Consider the following 19,137-nt stretch of genomic DNA (forward strand, 5'->3'; position numbering starts at 1 on the left):
CTGTATAAGGCATATTTAGAGGGCATCAGGTAGCCTAGCGGTTAAGAGCTTTGGGCTAGTAACCAAAAGGTGGCTGGTTCGAATCCCTGAGCCGACTAGGTGAAAAATCTGTCTGTGCCCTTGATCACGGCACTTAACCCTAATTTCTCCTGTAAGTCGCTCTGGATAAGAGTGTCTGCTAAATGACTTAAACATGTAAATGTAAAATGACATACAGTATAAGCCTAAAAAGCATTTTACACATTGTGTTTGTACTGTGTAGTTATATGATGTTCACAAATGCCTATTTCATTACTTCCATTCAACTACTTCTTTCCCCAAGACACTTTTAATGAGAAGAATGCAGTTTATCAAGTTCATGCAGATTTTTAGTTGAGACGTGTATATGTGGTTTTCATAAGGTGTATTTAAAACTGGTTTATGTTTAATAAACACAAAATGGGACTTTTCATTCTAAGACTTTCATTGAGATTCTCTTCAGTATACATCACATCTGATCTCACCCTATTCTGCATACACCCAACAGAGCTTTATAACCAATATACTCTTACTAAATATACCTACACAAACCCACACACTAACACACACCTACTGTACATGTCACAATAGTTTAGTCAGGTTTGTCTGATGATGACTTTTGACTTACCTTAGCTGACTCCTATTTACCCACAACATCATATTTATGTCCACCATGATGGGTTTAACAACAATGAAGTCAGTCTGTAACTACAGTATAGGACTCAAACGTAGTGGGGATGGGTAAACACTCCATGTTGAAAGTGTGTTTATTTTCTGTGTGTGTACGTACCTGTAATCTGTATCACCTGTCTCTTCCAGGAGGAGGAGGATCCAGAGGTGCTGCTGGTGAAGGAGGAGGGGTGTGAGGAGGGTCTGGGGAACCCTGAGGGGACCATGGTCATGGAGGACAACCAGACTACACCTCCTCCTGAACCCACAGAGGAACCAGCTGAGCAGCACAGGAACACACACAGTCTCACTGAGGTGAGCCCCACTGTGAACTACTGTCTGTATGGTATTAGGTCAGGGTCCGTATCCACAAAGCCTCTCAGAGTAGGAGTGCTGATCTAGGATCAGTTTAGCCTTTTAGATCATAATGAATAAGATTATATGGAAAGATCAGCACTCTTTGTGGATACGGGGCCAGGTCTTTATGAATTCTGTGTTAAGTGTGGGACCATTCCTTTTAATTATCAAACCATTAAACAGTGTCAAGTAATCAAATCAACTAAATGTTGCATAGTGCTCATAGCAATCCCTCATTGCCCAATCAGAAGATGCTCCATAGCAGGGTGCTCATATCCGATTTCTTGATCCAACATCCTCTCACTCTGTATCTCTTACAGTCAGTAGACATGGAGGATGGGAAGCCTGATCTGCTGCTGGTCAAAGAGGAGACAATAGAGGACGAACCAGAGAGCATTGACCTGCTGAGTGGGGAGCAAGGTAAGGGAGAAATACATATAGCCCATTGTCTTCCGACAGGTGGCGTCACTCCTACGCGACACTCGTCCCTCATCAGTGCTGGAGGAATCGTCTCACTATCTGACGTAAGACAATGCATATAGTCCATACAGTAATAGATCTTCAATAGGAATAGTGATGCGCCTGGCTATTTTCTCCTCATTCATAAAATGAAATCATACATAAAAAAACACACATTATAATGTCTGAACTTGACCAGTTAATTGACCAAAATGAAGTGAGTGTTCTCTGTCATGTTTGTAAAGTCTAGTTTGTAACCTCTTCCTGCAGGTGGTTGGCTGCAGGCTAACAGAGGAGACTGGGCAACCATCTTGGATTCCCAGACCCAGACCAGTGCAGCCAAGGGCCCAGGGGACAACATCACTGAGCAGGCCAGGACCAGAGGTGACATAGTAGAGGTCAGTGGATGGGACATGATCCTCAACTCTGGGCTGGAGAACAACATGTTAACCACAACCAGAAACAGACAGTCGAAAAACAAAACAGACTGCGGGTACTGGGAGGCATAGATTTGGTCTGCGGGGGGGTCCATATGCGGCAGGAGAGAACAGACACAGACTCGGCTAGCGATGATCCGTCCTGCTCCTATAGTTGTGATTCAGAGAGACTGATGGGACCTCAGGTTAATCCCCCTAACAGGTGCTGCCTTCAGCCTGCCTTCTATAGGATCTATCAACTGGAACATGGACCCTGTGACAACACAGACACTCCCTGGCCTTCATCCTCCTCACACTCTCCTAATGTTAAACCAGACCTCAGACAATGCCAGTGCCTCAACACTAAATGGCAACACAAGCCCATTGACAAATGACAGTAGTAGTAACGCTATCTGTAGATCCGGTGGCAAAGAGAAGCGCTTCCCGTGTTCGTTCTGTGGGAAAGCCTTCAGTTTCCCCCAACAGGTGGGGGGCCACCAGAGGATGCACATGGGGGTGAAACCGTTCGGCTGACACCTGTGCCAGGCCAGTGTTTCACACTCGTCCAACCTGATGTGGCAGGGGAGAAATCCTACAGCTGCTCCCCAGTGTGAGAAGAGGTTCTCCTGCCAGCATCAGCTGAAGAAGCACCCGAAGGTCCACGCGGGAGAGAGGCCTGTATGCACTGCGGGAAGAGGTTCTCCGAGAGCAGCTACCTCAGGATACACCAGCAGAAAATGCACACGGCCCATGTATAGAGTATAGTGACATGTAATGTAGTACTAGTTAGTTTGTAGTTAATTCTGTTGGTTGTGGATGTAGTAGGGAACTGGGTGAGGTGAACTGAGGAAAGAATGAGTATGATGAGGCAGAGTAGATGATATGGTGATGGTTGGTGTGATGGTGTCTGTAAAAATGCTTCACTGATTAAGTGTCATGTTTTCTTGACATAAAGTAGTGAAGATGTGTGTAATGTTGAACCTTTTCCAAAGTATTCTAAAAGGTATTTTATTAAAGCGAAGGTACGGAACAGTTAATGTAATATTGAGAATGTACTCAGGTTGTCCCTCGTTTATAGAGGCACAGACCAGTGTCCCTTCTTTTTATAAAAATAGTTTATTAGGACAAAAGAGCAAAGTGGAAGATACTGTATCAATGGGTTTGTAGGAGCAGATCAGGTTCACATTATTTAGGTTAAATGCTTAATGCATATAGAGTTCTAGTAGGCTATCAGAAGCTCATATAGCTATTCAGGTCTAAGAAACGGTGACAAAAGCCAAATCTGAATCCAAAAACAGAACACAATGTAAGAAATACAGCATGGCTACAATGCATGGTTTAAAGATGAAAATGCAATTGGTTAAGCATGAAACGCACTGAGAATCTCACTGCAGATAGACTGCCAATAGGTACTTATCACAGTGGGAGGCCGTTCCTTCTCTTGCTAGAACAAAAGCGGTACCTGCTGCGTGCCGACCCGGAAGCGACAAACCTGTTGAGTCTACTTGTAGAATCGTAATGCTCGTCAGTGGCCAACAACTTGACCTTAAGTCAATCCGAGAGCACGAACTGGGGGAGCTAAAAGGAGTGACAACAAAATGGAAAAGAATAGGGCATTTTCTCTGTACATCCGCGGTTAAATGTCATGAGCCAGTCACACTTCATATGCAATGGAAGCTATGGGATGGTAGCTCCTGTAGCTCAGTTGGTAGAGCATGGCGTTTGCAATGGCAGGGTTGTGGGTTCGATTCCCACGGGGGGCCAGTATGAAAAATGTATGCACTCACTAACTGTAAGTCGCTCTGGATAAGAGCGTCTGCTAAATGACTAAAAATGTAATGTAGCTAGCGAAGTGCACAGACGCAATGCACACAACAGTAAATACTTCCTCCCAGCAACCTAACCACTGTAGCTAGTATTGACATAATTAAATCACAATGGATTAGTTTCCATGAAACAGCTGCCTGTGTTAGTGCAGTGTCCTTAGCTAGCTATGGTGTGCTAGCTAGCGAATATGCTAACGTTAGCTAGATAGCTAAACATTTGGCCATGGGCTGGTACTGGTAGTATGAGATTATGCAGAGTGAATTACATCTTCTTCGTTATCTTGCTAGGTAGCTATCTAGCTGTGGCCGTCTGGCTAGTATCAACAAGGGCTTTCTACAAAATAGCAACATTAGCACAGCTATTTAGCTAACATTGGAATCTAGACCATAAGTAAGTAACACACGGACATCCATTGCCAAGCAATGCTACTGCCACCTTCTGGTTTGGAGTAGTTTAACAAGGCTGAGTGGCTGACGACTTCAAGGTCTTTGCTGTGTGAACTCAAAAGAGATTGACTGTCGACACTGTTCAGAGGTGCTAAGTACTGTCGGCAGGCAAACGTTTGACAATCCTACCAGTGTGTCTGAGCTTTTACAAAAAGCAATACAGTTCATTCATCAATACAACAATAGAATCAGCAAAAGTAACATAGCGTATCTTATCTGTAACCAGTGTTGTAAAGTACTTAAGTAAAAATACTTGAAAGTACTACTTAAGTAGTTTTTTTGGGGTATCTGTACTTTACTATTTATATTTTTTACAACTTTTACTTCACTACATTCTTAAAGAAAATGATGTAATTTTTACTGCATACATTTCCCCTGACACCCAAAAGTACTCGTTACATTTTGAATGCTTAGCAGGACAGGAAAATATTCTAATTCACACACTTATCAAGAGAACATCCCTGGTCATCCCTACTGCCTCTGATCTGCCGGACTCACTAAACACATGCTTAGTTTGTAAATTATGTCTGAGTGTTGGAGCGTGCCCCTGGCTATCCTTACATTTAAAAAAAACAACAAGAAAATGGTGCCGTTTGTTTTGCTTAATATAAGGAAATTGAAATGATTTACTTTTGATAAAGTATATTTGAGCAATTACATTTACTTTTGATACTTAAGTATATTTAAAACCAAATACTTTTAGACTTTTTCTCAAGTAGGATTTTACTGGGTGACTCACTAATACTTGAGTCATTTTCTATTAAGGTATCTTTACTTTTACTCAGTAAAGGGGGGGGGGGGTCTGACACCAAACTTCTACCTGGTTACATTAACATAGTGTGAAATTATATTTTACTTGTCACATGTATCGTTTTGTGCGATAAAAGTACTGTACTTCGAAGTTATGTGAGCTTATGGCCATTTTGTTGAAATGAAATACAAACTTGACTCTGCTGACTTGATTTTTTATTTGTATTTTTAGGGACAGTTTCCCTTACCTCAGTCAAACCCAAACATTATACTTCATTCTTAAATTAACACATATGGAATTGTTTTAATAATAGACTCCAATGGCTCCATATTGTTAGGTAATTTTATCACAGTATTAGAGATGGTCTTGACTGTGGTTAACAGTTTATAATATCATGTCATGTTTCTGTGTGTACAGCAAAGAGTTTCTTATATGAACTTTGACACTTTTCTCTACAATATTTTTTTGCAGTCTGCAGTCGAAGAAGACCTGCTGATATCCAGTGTTACTGGTGGGAGAGAGTGGACCTCTGAGATGGCTGGTCACAAACCCTGGCCCCGGATCAGGATCCTGGATCAGGAGTCTTCGCTCTTCCTTTCCGAGTCGGAACCAGGACCCAAACGCGAGGTTGAGAGACTCCACCACCACACAGAACACAACCAGTGGACAGGTGGACTGAACAACCTCAGTCCTGGTGGTCATCAGAGAGATAGAGGCTCCAGTCAGGGATCCAGTCTGCAGCCCAGACCCTTCTCTTCACAGTCTCAGTGCAGGGATGAAGCAGGGCCTGGGGCTGATAGAGATAGACCCTCCTTTTCCTATGATTCAAACACCACAGTATCCATGATGAATAGAGCAGGTCACCCTGGGTTTCAGCCTTCACAGAGAGAGGTGGGAGACCCCCCTGGCGGTAGTCTTTCAGGAAGTCGGTCTTCTCCTTCAGGGTCTAGTCTAATGCCTGGTGACTGGGTTCATAGAAGGCCTGGGCCTGGACCTAGTGTTCCTCAGCTTCCTCATGGTAACCCCACAAATGCAGACAGGGTCAGGATGAGCGTTCACCATGAGAGGTACCTAGCCTATAACACAGCACACAATCCCAACAACACCCAAACAATGACTAGAGGTCAAGGAGGGAGCTCAAAGACTAACCACCTGAGGGCGGTGGTTCCTGCTTCTACCTCCTCTGGTGTCATTGGGTCACAACGTGGAAGGCCGAGCATTAAGACGGACGCCGACAAGCCGTACGCCTGCCCCACTTGTGGGAAGCGCTTTGCTCATGCAAACTATGTGAAGCAGCACCAGACCGTTCACACCAAGGAGAGGCCATTCATGTGCACTCTGTGTTACAAGAGCTTCTCCTTCCAGAGTAACCTTATTAAACATAGGAGTGTCCACAATGGGGAGAAATCATAGCAGTGTGGCTTGAGATGTACACAGGGGATATCTGGGAACCATTCTTTAACTGATATATTATAGTTATCATGTGAAGTGTTTTTGGATTACTAAGTCCCTCAGTGCTGTTCAATGTCGGTCCTGGAGGGCCAAAACACTTCTGGATTTCATCCTCTCCTTCTAATAAGGGACTAATTCAGACCTGGGACACCAGGTGAGCGCAATTAACTAACAGGTAGAAACAAATACCAGAAGTGTTTCGGCCCTCCAGGACTGAACAGTAGTTAGTTTTCTACAAAAAAATTGGTGATACAATCTGTTAATAAATGAGAAATCATGTTGTCCTTTTGATATGTTGATTTTGTATTTGCTTGTTTATCATTTAGAATAAAAATTGGCCTCAGTTTTCTTGGCTTCCTTCGAACCTATAGGTTTCTGTCCTTACTGATCTAGCCAACCATTCTTTTTAGGTCATTTACGGTACATTTTCTAAACAAGCCTGCTCTGAGCTTGAAATATACTGATCATGGCCTTTTCTCAATTGGTTTTGAGCAACTTTTGCGTCCTCTCTCGCCTCCTTTTGAAAAAGGTCAAAGGTAATCAAGGAGAGGCAATGTGGACGAAAATGCTCTTGTATGAAATGAGACTACTTCTCCATATTCGCGGGTCATGAGGCAAATAATGTTTACGGGTGGATCACAGAATACATGTGTAAAGTGATAATTAAGTTAGTAGTGCAAGACATTTTATAGATAAACATAAGTAGCATATTGTTTTTAAATTGCTTTTCCCCACCAACAAAACAAAAGCAGATGACTGACTATCAATGAGGGGAGGACACTTCCGTTTGTCCACTAACGAATTTACTTCTCCTCAACCACTTATCGGTTTCCGGTTCACGGAGGACAGACTTTATCCAAATAAGGAAAGGTGCATGAATAGGTTTGATGTGTAACATATTAAGTAATACCGTATTTCAAAGTACTGCGCGCATAATCTTTTTATTTAGCCGCACACTTTGAGCCAACCAATAACATCCATTCTCTGTAAACGTAAGTAAACAATGTCCAAGAACAAATTCCACGTTAGTATTTTTGTTGTTATTTAGACGTTTATTAACACTCGAACTCAAAACTGCACGACATCGCATACATATCCCATGCAGTCTTTAAATCGCGTTGGAGACAGGACTTGGTTGATAGATGTTATCTAGGTAACGCTAACTAGCTGCTAATGTTACCTAACAATGGCTAACTATATGGTTTTTCACACTCAAATAGCCTCCATCATGGAGGTGCTAGCGAATTCAGCCGTGGCAGAGATCTGTAAACTCGTAGACGACGACTATGCAGTGTTTCGTTTAGAAATTTCTCAAAGCCAGAAAGAAAACAGGGCATTGCGGAGGAAACTACAGCTACTGGAACTGAAGGTGTCACGGGAGCGCGCAGAGAGGACAACGAGAGATCGCGTCCTCGCCAGTCGTCCCAGTAGTGTCAAGATCCTCGACCGATACAGAGGAATGGCAAGAGGTACATCTTGCAGAAGGCCGAGGCTGTGGGTCAGGTCTAGAAGGGATGTCATGCCGCTAATAGCACAGTTGATTGATTTAATTAATTTACTGTTATCATACTCAATTAAAAGAATGATGCATGGAACATAATCAATCAATAAATTACATCCTTGCCAATTGTAGTCAGTGTCAAAAGTGTACAATGTAGCGTTGATCATTGACAGTACTTACTTAACCACTCCTTTTCCCTCAATCACTCTATTAGGTGAAGGACATCTCACTGGAGGCCACAGGAGCTTTGTGAACCCAGCGGGACACAGCACGTGGAGAGATGACCAACCCATAGCTGCTGTTGAGGGGAGTGCAACATCAACCCAGCATGTTATCGTGATAGAGGTTAGTGTCATAGTGTAACATAAAAAATGACAGTACATCAAATGTTGCCAGTTAATTTTTTAGAAAGGCTCCCCTCAGCTATTAATTTGCATACATGTACATCCTTATTTATCTGCCATAGGGGAGCTTGTGAGACTTCCCTACGACATTGTTATCCAATTCAAATCATGTACTAATAATAACCTCCTCTCTTCTTGTGTCAGTCTGCAGATGCAGAGGCTGCAGATCCTGGGGTCAAGCAGGAGAGGACTGAAGGAGAGGACCCAAGACACAACAGAGACATCCAGACTGGAGCAGTGGTTGGAGTGGCGCCCCCTGTAGCCATGGAGGACCTCCCCACCGTCACCATGCCCCAGGCCAGGACCCGACGCAGCATCAGGGAGGTCAGTGGAATGGCGAACGCCGTCCTCAAGTCAGAGACATACACCGAGACTTTAACTGTAACACAAAGGCTCTTACACACAGGGTCTGACCACAGATCAGATCCAGAGAGGCTGGGGCTACTGGGCTGACCTCCTATTCTTTTAATTGTGTATGATAACAGTAAATTAATTAAATCAATCAACTTTGCTATTAGCGGTATGACATTCCTTCTAGACCTGACCCACAGCCTCGGCCTTCTGCAAAATGTACCTCTTGCCATTCCTCTGTATCGGTCGAGGATCTTGACACTACTGGGACGACTGGCGAGGACGCGATCTCTCGTTGTCCTCTCTGTGCGCTCCCGTGACACCTTCAGTTCCAGTAGCTGTAGTTTCCTCCGCAATGCCCTGTTTTCTTTCTGGCTTTGAGAAATTTCTAAACGAAACACTGCTCCGAATATTTACCGGTATTTCGCCAGAGGACGGTTAATTCCCGTGGGGATAGTGATGCGTTAGACACTGGCGGTGATGATCCATCTTGTTCTTATGCTACAGAGATGGACCCTAGCAACATGCCCTTGGGTTTAGAGACACAGACTGATCTGTCTAAAGGGGACTGGAACCAGTACAGTAGTAGTGTATACTCTGAAGGGTGCCTAGCTAAGAAAGGGGAGGGTCTGGTCGTAGATGAAGTGACTGTGAAAGTGGAGGGCGACGTTCCTCCCACATGGAATGCAGATAGTAACCTAGGAGACAGACACTCACAGGGGAGAGATTTCTTAGATTACAGGGAAAGCTTAGAGACAAATGCAAATGTTGCGACCCACTCTCCTTTACACTTGTTCAGGGATCACGACCCAGTGTCCACATCGATGGGTTCTTCCGATTGAAACGTCCTTTTCGATCAGGTATTGAACTCAAAGGACCAACGGGCCAAGTCGCAGGGAGGGGCAGCAACATCAGTCAATAGGAAAGCGAAACGGTTCCTCTGCATGTTCTGTAACAAAGGCTTCAGCTGCCCCCATAAGGTGGAGATCCACCAGAGGGTCCACACAGGGAAGAAATCATATAGCTGCACCCATTGTGAGAAGAGATTCGCCCGCCAGCACCAGCTGAACATGCACCTGAAGGTCCACAGGGGAGAGAGGCCGTTCGCCTGTACACACTGCAGAAAACATAATGTCAAAGTGGAATTATGTTTTTTGAAATTTGTACAAATTATAAAAAATGAAAAGCTGAAATGTCTTGAGTCAATGAGTATTCAACCCCTTTGTTATGGCAAGCGTAAATAAGTTCAGGAGTAAAAATGTGCTGAACAACTCATATAATAAGTTGCATGGACTCACTCTGTGTGCAATAATAGTGTTTAACATGATTTTTGAATGACTACCTCATCTCTGTACCACGCACATATAATTATCTGTAAGGTCCCTCAGTCAGTCAATCAGTGAATTTCAAACACAGATTCAACCACAAAGACCAGGGAGGTTATCCAATGCCTCGTAAAGAAGGGCACCTATTGGTAGATGAAACAAAAACGGACATTGAATATCCCTTTGAGCATTGTGAAGTTATTAATTACACTTTTAATGGTGTATCAACACACCCAGTCACTACAAAGAGACATGCGTCCTTCCTAACTCAGTTGCCGGAGAGCAAGGAAACTGCTCAGGGATTTCACCATGAGGCCAATGGTGACTTTAAAACAGTTACAGAGTTTAATGGCTGTGATGGGAGAAAACTGAGGATGGATCAACAACATTGTAGGTACTCCACAATACTAACCTAATTGACAAAAGAAGTAAGCCTGTACAGAATAAAAATATTCCAAAACATGCATCCTGTTTGCAACAAGGCACTAAAGCAGTCATACTCAAATGGTGGATCGCGGTCCATATCCGGACCCAGCAAAGGGTCAATACGGACCGAACAGCACCAAACGATATCGAAGTCAGTAAATAATTTAATTTCAGACAGCTTTCAAACATGATCGACCGGGCGCCGTTTCCCAAGTGCAGTGCAGCCTCTCTCTGTCTCTAGCAGTGGTGAAGAAACACCAGCCTGGGGCCGTGTCCTATCCAATCGCGTGCATTTATGCAAATTAGTCTCATCCAATCGCATAAATATATGCAAATATCTTCGACAGTGAAAGACTGTGTTGGGACTGGGAGCAAGCAGCAGACAGACACACACGGAAATACGTCCATCGATAGACATTGTGAATGTGAGGATGGCTTGTTCAAAGAAAATAAAAGTTGATAGCAAAAATCACATTTTCAAAGACGAGTGGACAGACAAGTATGCATTAATTCTCCTCGCATTAAGTTCAAAACCAATGTGTCTGATATGCTCAGAGTCCGTAGCGCTCGTGAAAAGTGCCAATGTGAAGCGCCACTATGACACAAAACACAGTCATTTCGAGCAAACGTATCCCCAAAACACAGAGGTGAGAACGAGAAAAATCAATCAGCTCAAAGCCCAATATGCGAGGTCATCATAGCTGACAGAGGTTAATGCCAGCTATGATGACTTACTACTGCACAACAATGTCAGATGGCTCAGCAAAGGCAGGGTTTTGGATGCGCTTTTGGGTCATTCGGAAGGAGATAAAATCTTTCCGATCAGAGCAAAAGAGTGAAAAGGCAAGTCAGTTTACAGAGTTAATGGAAGATATGGAAAAAAATGCAAACAGCTGCAATTTTGGCAGACATTACATCACATCTTAATGAGCTCATCATTGTTAAGCTGCAGGGACAGAACAACACCGTGTGTGATTTGATAACAGCAGTCTGGGCTTTCCAGAGGAAATTTGAGATTTTCAAGACTGATCTCCAGGGAGAACTTGTCCACTTCCCCAATCTTCTGGAGCAAACCCAGGGAAAGAAAGATGTGCCCCACCATGGTGGTTTCATACAGAAGCTGATGGATAACTTCAAGGCTCACTTTGATGACTTTGCTCTTGGAAGACAACTGCTGCTGTTCATACAGAACCCCTTCTTGGTCACAAATGTCACAGAGTTTTCAGAGGAAGCAAATGGGTAAATGTTGCAATACTACAAATGGAGTTGATTGAACTGCAAGAAAATGTGGCTTTGAAAGAGCAGGTTGGTGATTGTGACCCTGTCAGTTTGTGGGGAAAGATGGTGCCTGCAGCTGGTTTCCCTGTTCTAAACAAAATGGCACTACACATCCTGATCATGTTTGGTTCCACATACTGCTGTGAGTCAGCCTTCTCCACAATGAACATTATTAAAACCAAATACCACACCAGGCTCACCAATGAACACCTGCACCAGTGTCTTAGAATTGCACTCACACCATTTCTGTCATTTCTCTCATTAGTCATTGATGCAAGGCCCAGAGTGACTTGTGCATGCATGGAACACAGTCTGTGCACTCAGATTTTCTTTTCTATTGGACTCTCCTTTTCTCTCCATAAAATGTGCACTTTAGTTTATTATTATTATTTATTCAATTAAGAGAAATGCAAGGCCCATGTACATTGGCTCAGTAACTTTTTTGCTTACAGATTACTATGCAACCACTTTTGTTCTTCAGCAATGTTGTCACAAATGTGCACTTCATTATATTTTTGTCAAAAGAGAAACCATTCATTTTTAAAATACTTTTTGTTGTACTAATTTCTTAACTTTCTTTGAAGCAGCATGACAAATAGTAATAGCCTACTTACTACTACAGTACAGCCTGGACAATGCACATGTTCACAGTCAAAATAAAGAAGTTGTTTGTAATTCATTACAATGAATCTGATTGGTTTCATTTAATGTATTTAATAGTAGTCCTGAAAAAAATTGATATAAAGCCATGTATCCCAAATCATAATATGGACAATGGTAAGTTCGTTACTATGCTGTACTAGAGCACCGATAAATGACAATAACTATTCTATCAGGACCTTTCCCACATAGGACATTTGTGTGACTGGACCTTCTCAAATTGCATTTGAATACCCCTGCACTAAAGTAATACTGCAAAAAATGTGGCAAAGCAATTGACTTGAAAGTGTTATGTTTGGGGAAAATACAATACAATACAACACATTTCTGAGTATCACTCTCCAAATTTTCAAGCATAGTGGTGGCTGCATCATGTTATGGGTATGCTTGTAGTCGTTAAGGACTGGGGAGTTTTTCAGGATAAAAAAGACACAGAATGGAGCTATGCACAGGCAAAATCCTAGAGGAAAACCTGGTTCAGTATGCTTTCCACCAGACATTGGGAGATGAATTCACCTTTCAGCAGGACAATAACCTACAACACAAGGCCAAATCTACACTGTTTTTTCTAACTTGATCACTAATAATCAGAATAATTAGAGTGTGCTCTTCTTGACCATTGATGGCCTGATAAATCCTACCCCCGCAAACCTATGTGAACTTTCCTCCACATCTAAATGTGATGAGTTTGCGGCATATTTTAGAGATAAGATAACAAACATTAGGCTGGGTATCAGTCAAGAAAGACCTGATGAGAAGTTTGATGATACACTACATGACCAAAAGTATATGGACACCTGCTCGTTAAACATCTAATTCCAAAATCATGGGCATTAATATGGAGTTGGTCCCCCCTTTGCTGCTATAACAGCCTCCACTTTTCTGGGAAGGCTTTCCACTAGATGTTAGAACATTGTTGCGGGGACTTGCTTCCATTCAGCCACAAGAGCATTAGTGGGTCGGGCATTGATGTTGGGCGATTAAGCCTGGCTCGCAGTCGGCGTTCCAATTCATCCCAAAGATGTTCGATGGGGTTGAGGTCAGGGCTCTGTGCAAGCCAGTCAAGTTATTCCACACCGATCTCGACAAACCATTTCTGTATGGACCTCGCTTTGTGCACGGGGGCAATGTCATGCTGAAATGGGAAACGGCCTTCCCCAAACTGTTGCCACAAAGTTGGAAGCACAGAATCGTCTAGAATGTCATTGTATGCTGTAGCGTTAAGATCTCCCTTCACTGGACCTAAGGAGCCTAGCCCGAACCATGAAAAACAGCCCCAGACCATTATTCCTCCTCCACCAAACCTCACAGTTGGCATTATGCATTGGGGCAGGTAGCGTTCTCCTGGGATCCGCCAAACCCAGATTTGTCAGTCGGACTGCCAGATGGTGAAGCGTGATTCATTACTCAGAGAACGCGTTACCACTGCTCCAGAGTCCAATGGCGGCGAGCTTTACACCACTCCAGCCAACGCTTGTTATTGCGCATGGTTATCTTAGGCTGTTCGGCCATGGAAACCCATTTCATGAAGCTCCTGACAAACAGTTATTGTGCTGACGTTGCTTCCAGAGGCAGTTTGGAACTCGGTAGGGAGTGTTGCAAACGAGGACAGATCCTTTTTACGCGCTAAGCGTTTCAGCACTCTGCGGTCCCGTTCTGTGAGCTTGTGTGGCCTACCACTTCGCGGCTGAGCCGTTGTTGCTCCTAGACATTTCCACTTCACAATAACAGCACTTACAGTTGACCGGGGGCATTTCTAGCAGGGCAGAAATTTGATGAACTGACTTGTTGGAAAGGAGGCATCATATGACGGTGCCACGTTGAAAGTCACTGAGCTATTCAGTAAGGCCATTCTACTGCCAATGTTTGTCTATGGAGATTGCATGTCTGTGTGCTCGATTTTATACACCTGTCAGAAACGGGGGTGGCTGAAATAGCCGAATCCACTAATTTGAAGGGGTGTCCACATACTTTTGTATATATAGTGTATGTGCCCTATCCTACCACGCAAAGGCACTATGGATGTATTTATTTTCCCTGGTTGACACAGACATGCTCAGGAAAGTGATATCACAACTTCTACCTGCCTTCTCGATCCTATCCCCACCACCTTCTTAAAACAGTTTTTAATTGCATATCTGAAGAAGTGCAAGCTATTGTTGTTAATCACTCCCTGTTCACATGCACTTCTCCCACTGCACTAAAAACTGCTATGGTGAAACCCCTTCTGAAGAAAAGTAATCTAGATTCTTCAGCTCTTAGCAATTTTCGCCAATCTCCAACCTTGCATTCTTACGCAAAATTCTGGAGAAATTGGTGTTCAAACCGGTAAATTATTTTTTAAGTGCCAATCTGGTTTTCGGGCCCAGCACAGAGACAGCCTTAGTTAAAGTGTTAAAGGATCTTAGAGCCAACACAGATGCCAAACAGATGCCAAACAGATGCCAAACAGCTCTCCGTCCTTGTACTCTTGTATTTAAGTGCTGCATTCGACACTGTGTTGAGGTGGGTTGGCCTCGCCGGTCCAGTTCTAAATTGGTTTAGGACCTATTTAACCGGTCAAGAGTTTTTTGTCACCCTTGGTGAACATAACTCAGAGAAAATACATGTGGCGTACCACAAGGTTCGATTTTGGGACTGGTACTGTTCAGTTGATATATGTGACCCCTTGGCGGCATTATCAGAAAGCACAGCATTGATTTTCACTGCTACGCAGACGATACACAACTTTACATTTCTGTCTCTCCAGAGGATTTTAGCTCCACAGATAAATTATTAGACTGTATTATTAGTGATTTAAATACTTGGATGGCTCACAACTTCCTCCAGCTAAATCAAGACAAGACAGAGGTACTTATTGTTGGAGCCAAAGCACAAAGAGAGAATCTGGCCGCACATTTTAACTCAATAAAGATAAAACACCAGGTAAAAAACCTAGGCGTAATATTAGATTCTGAACTCAATTTTGAATCAGACATTAGCTTTTTACCACCTGAGGAACATTGCCACGTTGCGGTAATTTCTCTCTCAGGCTGATACAGAGAGACTCATCCATGCTTTTACTACAAGCAGGCTTGACTACTGTATTGCTCTCCTGTCTGGTCTACCCAAGAAAGGCATTGGTCAATTGCAAAACATACAGAATGCTGCAGCACGGGTACTGACCAAGACCAGATGGAGAGCACACATTACACCAGTTTTAAGGTTTCTGCACTGGCTGCCTGTGAGGTTTACAATTAATTTTAAGATTCTTCTCTTGGTTTTTAAATCAATCCATGATTGTGCACCCCAATACATGTCAGACATGCTTTGAAGTTATGTACCCAGTAGGTCCCTCAGGCCTTTTAACTATCCAAAAGCCTAGGACCAAGTGGCATGGAGAGGCAGCCTTTAGTTACTATGGCCCCAGCCTCTGGAAACGCCTGCCATAGAACCTGAGGGGGGCCGAAACTGGGGACCTTTTTTAAATAGATCTTAAAACACACCTTTGCTTTTCCTTGGGGTTCTTTTTAGTCATTCAGTTTTATTGTTATTCTTTTGTTTTTTATCCTCTTATGTTTGTTGAGTAGTAAATATTTACGTTTTTATTTTCATTGTTTTTATTAGTATTTTCCTGTGAAGCACATTGTATTGCATGTCTGAAATGTGCTGTATAAATAAAGCTTGATTTGATTTGTTTTGACACACGAGTTGCTTACCAAGAAGACAGTGAATGTTCCTGAGTGAAAATCTATGGCAAGAACTGAAAATGTTTGTCTAGCAATGATCAACAACCAATTTGACAGAGCTTGAAGAATTTTGAAAAGAATATTGGGCAAATATTGCACAGTCCAGGTGTGGAAAGCTCTTAGCGACTTACCCAGAAAGACTCACAGCTGTAATCGCTGCCAAAGGTGCTTCTACAAAGTATTGACTCAGGGGTGTGAATACTTATGTAAATTGAATATTTCATTTTCAATAAATTTGCAAAAATGTCTAAGAACATGTTTTCACTTTGTCATTATGGGTAGTGTGCTTAGATGGATGAGAAACAAAAATCTATTGAATCCATTTTGAATTCAGGCTGTAACACAACAAAATGTGAAATAAGTCGAGGGGTATGAATACTTTCTGAAGGCACTGTATAAGCCTAAAAAGTCTGTTACATATTGTGTTTGTACTGAGTAGGATATATGATGTTCACAAATGCCTGTTTCATTACTTCCATTGAACTGCTTAATTTTTTTCCCAAGATACTTTTAATGAGAAAATGAATGCAGTTTATCAAGTTCATGCAGATTTTTATGGCGTATTTAAAACGTGTTTATGTTTAATAGAATGAAATGTCCCATTTTGTGTTTAAGACATGATTGAGACTCTCTTTAGTATACATCACATTCTGCATACACCAGACAGCGCTTTATAACCAATATACACTAAATATAGCTACACATACCCACACACTAACAAACACCTATTGTACACCTTAAAATAGTTTAGTCACGTTTGTCTGATGATGATTTTTGACTTATCATAGCTGACTCATATTTACCGACAACATCATATTTATGTCCACCATGATGGGTTTAACAATAATGAAGTCATTCTGTAACTACAGTATAGGACTCAAATGTAGTGGGGATGGGTAAACACTCCATGTTGAAAGTGTGTTTATTATCTGTGTGTACGTACCTGAGGGAGTGTATGTCTGTGTAATCTGTATCACCTCTCTATTCCAGGAGGAGGAGGGTCCAGAGGTGCTGCTGGTGAAGGAGGAGGGGTGTGAGGAGGGTCTGGGGAACCCTGAGGGGACCATAGTCGTGGAGGACAACCAGACTACACCTCCTCCTGAACACACAGAGGAACCAGCTGAGCAGCACAGGACCACACACAGTCTCACTGAGGTGAGCCCACTGTGAACTACTGTCTGAATGGTATTAGGTCAGGGCCCGGATCCACAAAGCCTCTCAGAGTAGGAGTGCTGATCTAGGATCAGTTTTGCCTTTTAGATCATAATGAATAAGATTATATGGAAAGATCCTAGATCAGCACTCCTACTCTGAGACGCTTTGTAGATATGGGCCCAGGTCTTCATTAATTTTGTCTTAAGTGTTTAACCATGCCTTTGAATTATCAAGCCATTAAAGAGTGTAAAGTAATCAAATCAACTAACATGTTTGCATAGTACTCATAGCAATCCCTCATTGCCCAATCAGAAGATGCTCCATAGCAGGGTGCTCATATCAAATTTCTTGATTCAACATCCTCTCACTCTGTATCGCTTACAGTCAGTAGACATGGAAGATGGGAAGCCTGATCTGCTGCTGGTCAAAGAGGAGACAAAAGAGGACGAACCAGAGAGCATTGATCTGCTGAGTGGACTAAAGATGGGGGAGCAAGGTAAGGGAGACATACATATAGCCCACATACAGAAATAGATCTTCAATAGGAGTAGTGATGCGCCTGTCTATAGTTTTTTCTTCATTCATAAAATGAAATCAATACAATTTATGTTAAAAACACAATGTATAAACCTGACCCCAAAAAAATGATTGAGAAAAAAAACCTCCATATGTAGAGTTTTTTCTGCCATGTTTGTAAAGTCTATTTTCTAACCTCTTCCTGCAGGTAATTGGCTGGAGGCTAACAGAGGAGACTGGGTGGACATCTTGGACTCCCACACCCAGGCGGGTGTAGCCAAGGGCCCAGGGGACAACATCACTGAGCAGGCCAGGACCAGAGGTGACATAGTGGAGGTCAGTGGATGGGACAGCGCCCTCAACTCTGGGCTGGGGAACAACACTATTAACCACAACCAGAAACAGACAGTCGAACACAAAACAACATCTGAACTTAGTCTCCATGACAACAGACTGGCTGAGACCAGGGCGAGGCGTAGATTTGCAGGTGTCCCAATGCGGCTGGTGAGAACGGACACAGACTCGGCTAGCGATGCTCCGTCCTGCTCCTATAGTTGTGATTCAGAGAGACTGATGGCGCCTCAGGTTAACCCCCTAACAGGTGCTGCCTTCAGCCTGCCTTCTATAGGATCTATCAACTGGAACATGGACCCTGCGACAACACAGACACTCCCTGGCCTTCATCCTCCTCACACTATCCTAATGTTAAACCAGACCTCAGACAATGCCAGTGCCTCAACACTAAATGGTTACACAAGCCCATTGACAAATGACAGTAGTAGTAACCCTATCAGCAGGTCCAGTGGCAAAGAGAAGCACTTCCCATGTTCGTTTTGTGGGAAAGTCTTCAGTTTCCCCAAACAGTTGGAGATCCACCAGAGGATGCACACAGGGGAGAAACCGTTCGGCTGCCATCTTTGCCGGTTGAGTTTTTCCCAGTTGTCCAACCTGAAGAGGCACCAGAGGGTCCACACAGGGGAGAAACCCTACAGCTGCCCCCAGTGTCACATTCGCTTCACCCAAGCTGGCAGCCTGAAGAGGCACCTGAAGGTCCACACGGGAGAAAGGCTGTTCGCCTGTACGCACTGCAGGAAGAGGTTCTCAGAGAGGAGCTACCTCATGATACACCAGCAGAAAAAACATTCCACTCTATAAAATAGCAACAATCCACTTTATAGCTTTTTACGTTTAGATCAAACCCTGCATTTAAGACAAAGATTACATTTCATTGTTGTCAGCAGAAAAGATCCACAGATGCATTTGGAATAACAAGGTTAACAGATTTCAGTGTTGAATATTCCTGGGTAGAATATTGCATCCAGACATCGTGTGATATATAAGGTGTACAGTGGGGGGAAAAAAGTATTTAGTCAGCCACCAATTGTGCAAGTTCTCCCA

At 43.1% G+C, this 19,137-nt stretch overlaps 2 protein-coding genes across 2 annotated transcripts; both read left to right on the forward strand.

The window, feature by feature from the left end:
- The first annotated feature begins 966 nt into the window (after positions 1–966).
- Positions 967–6,751, forward strand: LOC121546330 (zinc finger protein 205). The gene is made up of 4 exons (XM_041857529.2): positions 967–1,002; positions 1,365–1,464; positions 1,774–1,901; positions 5,415–6,751. The coding sequence occupies exons 2-4, from the start codon at positions 1,374–1,376 to the stop codon at positions 6,354–6,356; spliced, it is 1,161 nt and encodes a 386-aa protein (XP_041713463.2). The 5' UTR covers positions 967–1,002; positions 1,365–1,373; the 3' UTR covers positions 6,357–6,751.
- Positions 6,752–7,240: 489 nt separating this feature from the next.
- Positions 7,241–19,096, forward strand: LOC121546323. The gene is made up of 6 exons (XM_041857520.2): positions 7,241–7,864; positions 8,111–8,241; positions 8,445–8,624; positions 17,059–17,223; positions 17,608–17,719; positions 17,948–19,096. The coding sequence occupies exons 1-6, from the start codon at positions 7,582–7,584 to the stop codon at positions 18,892–18,894; spliced, it is 1,818 nt and encodes a 605-aa protein (XP_041713454.2). The 5' UTR covers positions 7,241–7,581; the 3' UTR covers positions 18,895–19,096.
- The last annotated feature ends 41 nt before the right edge of the window (positions 19,097–19,137 follow it).

Source organism: Coregonus clupeaformis, chromosome 22 (assembly GCF_020615455.1).
Source record: "Coregonus clupeaformis isolate EN_2021a chromosome 22, ASM2061545v1, whole genome shotgun sequence".
Taxonomy (NCBI): Eukaryota; Metazoa; Chordata; class Actinopteri; order Salmoniformes; family Salmonidae; genus Coregonus; species Coregonus clupeaformis.

Bases quoted from the DNA above. Each gene is read 5' to 3' on its own strand.
- LOC121546323 (XM_041857520.2), top strand. From the start codon at position 7,582: ATGGCTAACTATATGGTTTTTCACACTCAAATAGCCTCCATCATGGAG. The intron at 7,865-8,110 runs GTACATCTTGCA...TCACTCTATTAG, and splicing joins ATACAGAGGAATGGCAAGAG to GTGAAGGACATCTCACTGGA. The intron at 8,242-8,444 runs GTTAGTGTCATA...TTCTTGTGTCAG, and splicing joins AGCATGTTATCGTGATAGAG to TCTGCAGATGCAGAGGCTGC.
- LOC121546330 (XM_041857529.2), top strand. From the start codon at position 1,374: ATGGAGGATGGGAAGCCTGATCTGCTGCTGGTCAAAGAGGAGACAATA. The intron at 1,465-1,773 runs GTAAGGGAGAAA...CTCTTCCTGCAG, and splicing joins CCTGCTGAGTGGGGAGCAAG to GTGGTTGGCTGCAGGCTAAC. The intron at 1,902-5,414 runs GTCAGTGGATGG...ATTTTTTTGCAG, and splicing joins CCAGAGGTGACATAGTAGAG to TCTGCAGTCGAAGAAGACCT.